The following is an 8,772-nucleotide window of genomic DNA, read 5'->3' as shown; positions in this document are numbered from 1 at the left end:
AAGAGTAGGCCACCAATTACAGCCCCCCCCCCAAAAAACAGTCATATCACCAAAAACAGGAGAAGGAGAGGGAGAAGAGAGGAGAGGAGGGGAGGGGAGGTGGTGGAGGGGAGGGGAAGAGAGGAGAGAGAGAGAGAGAGAGAGAGAGAGAGAGAGAGAGAGAGAGAGAGAGAGAGAGAGAGATTAGCTTACAAGTATCTCGTGTTGCTGAATGCATAGAGAACAAACATTGCCATGCAACACATGCATCAATCTAAATTGATAGTTTGCTCATATGTTCTAAATCCAACAGTTCCTGTGCTGAGACCTGGCCTAGATTTATAGTCTGTTTCCTTATCATGGCAGATACTTCAATGCAAAATTCTCTCTAGCAATATTCAGGATAGTATATTTTGTTATGCTCAAACAAGAAAAGAAGAGGCTCATCAGTTAAGAGCACATACTACTTACTCTACCAAGGGACAAAAGTTAGGTTGCCAGAACCCACTCGACTACCTGCAACCCCAGCTCTAGGAAATTTTAGTTTCCTCTTTTCAGTTTTGTAAGAATCTGAAGCATTCAGATGCACACATAAAATTAGTAAACATATAAATAAATAAATAAATAAATAAATAAGATCTTGCTAAAATGAAAACCCAGTGCTCTTCTTTTCTTTTTCTTTGAATTCTGGTTTATTTGTTTGCCTGTTTATTTTCTAAAGAGAGAGGGGGAAAAGGGGTGTGGAGTTGGGTGAAAGAGAAAGTAGGGAGTGTCTGGGAGGAGGTAGGGGAGAGGAAACCCTGAATGGAGTATATTGTATGAAAAAATTTTAACAACAAAACAGTATTTTCATACACCATAAATGGATGAATAAATAAACGGGTTTAATTGTATTGTGGAACATTCTATAGTCATCAAAATGATGCCTTAAAACTTACAGATACTCAAACGTTAAGCAAGAAATTACAAATTTTATATTTAAAATGGTGATAAATTAATCAATTTGTCTATTTTAAAAACACATTCAATTTCTAATAATGATGACTTCACCAGACTCCAATAATGTATTGATCCACTCCAATGTATTCGTATGTATGACCTAGTTAAACTAAGTGAGTCACAGGATATTTTTTCACTTTTTTCACTTACTTTTTAAGGGAATACTAAAAAAGAAAACTATAAAGAACAACAAACAATGGGAGCAGCCTGGTGAAAAAAATAAACTCTGAATTTATCAATAAGTACTCATGGTCTTGGTATAAACCTGATTTTCAATGAAAATTCCCAGGAACATTTGGGAGACTTTTGAAAGAACACATGCATGGTTTAATCTTAGCCATAGCTGGGTAATCTGTGGTTATATCTGAAGACTTAGAATGGTATATTTGGAAAGAGATTGCTGTTGTTGTTGTTATTATTATTATTATTATTATTATATCCTAACCACAGTTTCTCCTTCCTCCTCTCTTCCCAATCTCTTTACCCAACCTCCCTCCACCCCATACAATCCACTCCTGTTCAATTTCTGTTCAGTAAAGACCAACCTCCATGATTATCAACCGGCCATGGCATATCAAGTTGGAGTAAGACTAAGCATCACCTCTACTATTAAGGCTAGACAAGGCAACCCAGTGAGAGGAAAGGGTCCCAAGGCAGACAACAGAGTCAGAGACAGCCCTTGTTCCCACTGTTAGGAGTCCCACAAGACAATCAAGCTCGACAACTGTAACATATGTACAGAAGGCCTCAGTCAGGCCCATTATGGGCTCAGGAGAGTTAATTCTGTGCATTTTCTTGGGGTTTCCTTTGTCTTTCTGCCTCTTGCAATCCTTCCTTGAAGAATGTTTTTAAGTGGAAAGAGAATGTATGGAATTTGTGTTAAAATTACAAAAACCTCAAAGCATCTTTTAAGTCTCACATTATGTTAACTAATAGTGTTATTCTTCCTTCTTCACATCCTCACCAGCATCTGCTGTCACCTGAGTTTTTGGTCTTAGCCGTTCGGAATGGTATGAGGTGGAATCTCAGGGTTGTTTTGATTTACATTTCCCTGATGACCGAGGATGTTGAACATTTCCTTAGGTGTTTCTAGGCCACTCAGTATTCCTCAGTTGAGAATTCTTTGTTTAGTTCTGTACCCCATTTTTAATAAGGTTATTTGACTGTCTAGAGTCTAATTTCTTCAGTTTTTTGTATACCTTGGATATTAGCCCTCTATAGGATGTAGGATTGGTAAAGATCTTTTCCAAATCTGTTGGTTGCCATTTTGTCCTATTGACAAGTGTCCTTTGCCTTACAGAAGCTTTTAAATTTTATGAGATCCCATTTGTCAATTCTTAGAGCATAAGCAGCTGGATTAGCCCAAAAGCTAGCAATATCCAAGATACAACTCACAGATGACATGAAGCTCGAGAAGAAGGAAGACCCAAGTGTGAGTGCTTCTGTCCTTTTTAGAAGGAGTAACAAAATACTCACAGTAGCAAATACAGAGACAATGTGTGGAGCAGAGACTGATGGAGGGGTTGTCCGGAGACTGCGCCATCTGGGGATCTATCCCATGTGAAGTCACCATACACAGACACTGTTGTGGATGCCAGGAAATGAATACTGACAGGAGCCTGATAGAGCTGTCTCCTGAGGGGCTCTGTTAGAGCCTGACATATACAGAAGAGGATGCTCTCAGCTAGCCATTGAATTGAACACAGGGTGCCCAATGGAGGAGTTAGAGAGAAGACTGAAGGAGCCGAAGTGGCTTGAAACTCCATGAGGAGAGCTACAGTACCAACCAGAGCTCCCAGGTTCTAAACTGCCAGCCTGGGAACACACATGGAGGGACCCATGCTCCAACTGTATATGTATTGGAGGATAGCCCTGTCGGGTATCGGTGGGAGAGGAAGTCCTTGGTCCTATGAAAGCTGGATGCTCCAGTGTGGGGGAATTCGAGGGCGGGGATGCGGGAGTGTGTGGATGAGTGGGGGCACACCCTCATAGAACCAGGAGGAGGGGGGATGGGATAGGGGATTTCTGGGGGGGAGGGTGGTGAAATGGGGAAAGGGAATAACAACTGAAATGAAAATAAATAAATATTCAATAAAAAAACTAACGCTGTAATCATTTTTCTGAGTGTTCTGCTTTCTTCCTGAGACTTCTGACTAGCAGATAGAAAGTTAGCGCTGCACAGTTCCTGTTGACATAGTACAAAGGCTGTTTATTTAATCCTTTGCTGTTTGAGAAAGAAGTGTTAAGTGCCAGAAACTCTGGCCTCAGAGGATCACAGAAGGCAGGTCAGCTACAGTGGCACAGGAACTTAGATAAGTAAACTTTTTATTATACAACAACTCTAGTAAAACAAAATCTTACCACCAGAATCTCACAAGACAAAATCTTACCCTCCACTGACGCTCTCAATGCTGCCTCAAGAAGAATCAACAAGAAAGAAGCCCCCACCAGGGCTGGCCCCCAGCACTGAAATCCATGCTAACAATCCATCATTTACTTGAATTCTTTTCACCTCAGATAAGGAGCTCCTAAGAAGGGTAAGAATAAAAGTAGTCTGTGTTTTCTTGTCAGACCTATAATTTACTCTAGAGAGCTACGTGTCTTGTTGTTGTTGCTCCTGCTGTTGTTCCAAATAATCTGTCCTGAAAATGAATTAATCACAATAACTTTGAGATCTCCTCTCAGCCAGCCATGAACTTATGTGTTCAAGAGTTGGAAGAGAGTACCTTCCACATTTTGATTTTCTTCTTTGGAGTGATTGTGCCCTGTCTAATCTACATGCCAAGTCTTGGGTACATAGCAGTCAACAAATGCAAAACACTTTTCCCAAACTTCTTAGTATGTCAGACAAATTCTTATTTAGCACTGATGTGCTATTCTTCAAGATGTTATCTAGGTACCATATCTGCATAGTTTATTCTTGTAACCACTTAAGTCTGTCACCTGGATATTTTGCTACCTGTCTTCTTTGAAAATTTCCCAGCATTTCCTTGCATTTATGAAAGAACATTTCCTGGAAGACTCAATTGACACTCACGGTTATTTGTCAGGTATTGTGATCAATACCTTAAATAACTTTCCTTTGCATAATGATAGTTTGTGCCCTGACTGTGTAGTTTTGTCTAATTCTTCCACTTTTTTTCTAAGTCTCTCAGGCCACTCTTTATTTATAGTATCTAGATTTTGTATAAATTTGTGTATACTCTATCATTTAAAGCATATTTTGTTAACTGCACAAATATACTCAGCCTTCTCTTCTCTTGTAAAACTTGTAGCACAAAGAGAACACTTCCCAAACAATCTTAGTAAATCTTAAAACTGGATTATAATGAATTTTTAAGTCAAAATATGTTTAAATAGTATTTTTGTCTGTAACTGATGGAATAATTAAACATACTTACATGATCTTTCAAAACAGTAACATACTAGATGACTGAATTGAGATAATGTAGCATATCAATTCTTTAGCATTTTGTGTGGTGATTGTATCCACAACCCTCTTTGCTGTCCATTTTAAAAGAGGCAATGCATTAAAACAGGTAACTATAGTTACCCTATTATGCAATAATAGAACACTAGGATCTATGCTTTCTTTTTAACTATAAAATTACACATTTGACAAAGCTCCTCTTATGCCTCCATCATTTCCTTGATTCCCTTAGCCTTTTGTAATTTTTATTCTAACTTTAATTTCTATAAGACTATTTTGGATAACATAATGTCCTCCAAGTGTTTGCTTTTGTTTCCCCTTGTAAGGATATAAGATGTTCTAAGTAATTTCTATAGATTCCTTACTTAATTATCATATAAGATAACTATATCCATATTAATTTTCATGCCCATGTTGAATTTCCATAGGGGCATCTGATATTGAGAAAGCAGTATGATTGCTTAGATAATTGTTCTTCAGGGAACCTGACTCTGTCTCTTTTACTCCACTGATGGAGCTTCTGATTGGCTTTAAAAGATGCAAGGCATCAGTCTAGCTACAGATCTATAAAGCTATAAATGGCATGGACCAAGAACTTGCAGAAGTGGGCTCCTCTGGTCACATCCAATATTAAGTGGTAAGTACTCAAGCTTAGGTCTCCCAGCCCTGCATCCTAAAGCAGCTTCAGAAATATTTCAACCTCCATTCCTAGTCAAAGCTCTGTAGCTTTCTTCCTACTGCTAGATACACCACTTTAGCTTCCTGAGCATATGAGGTGGAATGACAAGAAGTCTAAAGACAGCTAAGAGCAAGTTAACAAAACAAGATCATAGGTTATAGATTCTAGAAACAGCTCCTCTAGTGTATGTGTCACTTCTAGTCTACACTTCTAGTGTATCACTTATGCAACTCACGCATCTTGTCAGGGGCTGATCTATTAATAGAAACTGCATGTTTTCCTGTTTCCCACATAAATGCAGTAATAGCATCTGTCAAACAGTAATACAAAAGAATAGTGTAATTAGATAACTGGGAATAAACTGAACTCTCAGAGAATAGTTTAAAAAAAGAATATTGTAGGCAAGAAATACTGATATTTACTTGTTACTAAAAGCTTATGATAAATACTCAGACACATTGTCTGAGGTAGATACTGTCTTGAACAGTAAACAAATACACATATAAGTAGAAGATATATTTTACATAGGAGTCACCTCCCATTCTGTCCAGTTCCAGGACTATGGGATCCAGTGTGTCACGTTATTGTCTTTCTGTTGATATTTTCTGAATTATTATTCTATTCTATGCTGTTTTTTTTTAATCTCCACAGCTAAATGATCCTTTTTATCACCTCCCATCCTTTGAAACACATCCTAGTCAGGAGAACAACTGCATTAAGATCTCTTTCAAGTACATGGGCCCCTGCATGACCGTGGAGATAGGAGAACAGGGATGAGAAAAAAACAAAAATGCAAATGCAATAGAAAAAAATCAGCAGAGAACAAAGGGCAAGGAAAATAAGGAAAGAGGGCCCCTTGTTTCAGAATCTACCAAGATTGGTCTGTTTACTATCACGTTTCTTGAGGTGTGGCAGGCAAGATAACGGCTGCAGTAGGATCAAAGGCTCAGTAAAGGAAGTCAAGAGGAAGAGTTTTTCAGTTTAGGAAATTCGTACTTGGTGCACTCAAGAAACCAAATGTTGAGGTTTGTGTTTAATGCTTTCTGATGTGTGTACGTTCACTTGCTCTGGGGGAATTGATTTGCTCCTGACTCTCTCCACCTTAAGCTGCAGCATGGCCCACCATGCAGACCTTTCCCAAATCTAACTAAATATCTGCTGAGTTAAACTTCATCAGAGAGTGATGAGTACCAGGGTCCTATGTGCAGAAGGAAAATGAGAGCTATGCTTTTTCATTGCTATCTTTGATATTTTCATAAAAGGTTATAAAGACAATGATTTTTAATATCCCAATATATTCATAGTTTTCATTTTCTCAGAATGCTGTGTCACATGGACTGTGGCAGTGATTTTTTTTTCCTGTCGGGCATGTTTATTCCATTGATATTGCATACAGTGACATGATCTACAAAGTTCACAGTTAAAAACTGCAAAATTAACTTACAAAAAAATTACAAAAAACATTATAATTTTTTAAGTTGGTTTATGATTTTATATGGTTCATGCATCATCACACAGGCAGCAAAGAAGAATACACCTAACTTCTCCACTTAACTTGGAAACTTTCTGATGATCCTTGAGTCTGAGCTGAAGTGTTTTTTTTTATAAGTAAAGCTTCCTCGGACTTTCAAAACTAAACCAATTTCTTTTAGGACTCACTCACAGAATCCTAAACTTTTCCATCCCATAATGTAATATAACTGAGAAGAAGGCTTCAGGATACTTAATAACCATGTCTGAACGGCAGAAGAAGTACATATGCTCTTTGTTTTATGGCTAAACGTTGCAGAAATTTCCTGAGTAAGTTCAGAACTCTATACAGTCTTCATCATATGTGGTAACTGGTAGAGAAAATGCTAACTGGGTTTAGGCCAGTACTGCAGAAAGAACTTAATAATGCCTCACTTAGAGGCATTCTCTCTACTGTCTGGGCTGTTAAAAAAAGAAAAAGATTCACACCAGAGAATTTGTAATTTAGGCTTGTGCATGATGACATTTTCTGCCCAGGAAAACATTTCCTGAAATTTTTCTTAGATTATTAGTATTGTTGCTGTTTACTTCAGTGGTGTGTCTAAGATTAAAAAGAAAACCATGACAAATAAGGTTAGCAGTTTTTTAAGACTGTCAATTAAAAGATTCTGGATGTTATCATCAGAGTATGTTCATAAGCCATAAAGTCTTTTACAAATAAGCCAACCTGGCTTCTGATACATTCTCAGTCACCTGGTCAGTTGGACAGTCTTTCCAGTTACTTGCTCCAGGCTGCATTCATTGCCACCATCTCAGCCTTGCCTTGCTCCTGCATACTACCTATTCACTGAGATTTTTAAAGTAGTTGTCTTGTACTTAAATATTTATCAATGATATCTGCTCACTTACTGCAAGCATTAGTCAATGCCTTTTACAGGGATTGTATACAAGTTGTCTCCCAAGTAGCATCCTACATCCAGGAGTATCCACACCAGCAGAAAACAGCTATTTCCTTATTAGTAGTTTGTGTGCACGCCTTTTCTCCACCTATAACTTCATTGTGACAGAGAAATTCTTTCACAGTGAAAACATTTGGATGGGAATCAACTGTTAATTTTGAAAAATAAGATCTTCTGTCATATGAATCAAAGTTTGTTTTCTTCTCTTTTGTTGATTCCCATTTTTTCCCAACATAATATAATCTCAGTACTATGTTTCTGGCTTTTGAGGTGGCACTTCCCCCACTGGATGAGATTTCAGCATGAAGAATTCCAATAGCTCCGTGGGATTCTTACCTACAACATTCATTTTGGTTGGCATCCCAGGGCTGGAAACAGAGCATATCTGGATTTCCATCCCCTTCTGTCTAATATACATCATCATCTTCCTTGGGAATGGCACCATCCTTCATGTTCTCAGAACAGATGCTTCCCTGCATCAGCCCATGTATCTCTTTCTTGCCATGCTGGCATTGGCTGAGGTTGGTGTCTCTGTCTCCACTCTACCAACTGTGCTAGGTATCTTTCTTTTTAATACTTCAGAGATTACCTTTGAAGCATGCCTTCTCCAAATGTTTTTCATCCATTCTTTCTCCATTATGGAGTCAGCTGTGTTGCTGGCCATGTCTGTGGACCGCTTTGTGGCTATCTACAGCCCACTACGTTACACAGCTATCTTGACACTGCCTCGCATATTTGGCACAGGAGCTGTCATTGGACTGAAAAGTGTTATATTAATGGCCCCATTGCCTATTCTGTTAAGGAGACTGCACTTCTGTGGCCACAACACCCTCTCTCATTCTTATTGTCTTCACCCTAACCTTATCCATCTACCTTGTGGGGATATTTCTATCAATAATATCTATGGACTTTTCATTGTCACCTCCACTTTTGGGCTAGATTCACTGCTCATTGTGGTGTCCTATGGGCTTATACTCCATACTGTACTTGGAATTGCCACAGGGGACGGGAGGAAGAAAGCACTCAACACATGTGGCTCACATGTCTGTGCTGTGCTTGCTTATTATGTACCAATGATTGGCTTGTCTATGGTACATCGCTTTGCTCATCATGTGTCCCCTCTGCTACAAAGCATGATGGCCAATGCTTATCTCTTCTTTCCTCCTGTCATCAACCCCATTGTCTACAGCATTAAGACCAAGGAGATTCGTCGTGGTATTGTCCGAATGCTGTCAGAGAAGAGGTTCAGAGTTTAG

General features: G+C 38.7%; 1 protein-coding gene across 1 annotated transcript; it reads left to right on the top strand.

Annotated features, from left to right (window-relative positions):
• The first annotated feature begins 7,818 nt into the window (after window positions 1-7,818).
• On the top strand, window positions 7,819-8,772 carry LOC114633554 (olfactory receptor 51J1-like). The gene has a single exon (XM_028782123.1). It carries the CDS (start codon window positions 7,819-7,821, stop codon window positions 8,770-8,772), a length of 954 nt encoding a protein of 317 aa, XP_028637956.1.

This window comes from Grammomys surdaster, unplaced genomic scaffold (genome assembly GCF_004785775.1).
Source record: "Grammomys surdaster isolate TR1022 unplaced genomic scaffold, NIH_TR_1.0 693, whole genome shotgun sequence".
Taxonomy (NCBI): domain Eukaryota; kingdom Metazoa; phylum Chordata; class Mammalia; order Rodentia; family Muridae; genus Grammomys; species Grammomys surdaster.
Note: the sequence above shows the minus strand (reverse complement) of the source record. Positions and strands in the feature narration are given on the sequence as shown.

Excerpts from the sequence above, each read along its gene's own strand:
- LOC114633554 (XM_028782123.1), top strand. The coding sequence starts at position 7,819 with ATGAAGAATTCCAATAGCTCCGTGGGATTCTTACCTACAACATTCATT.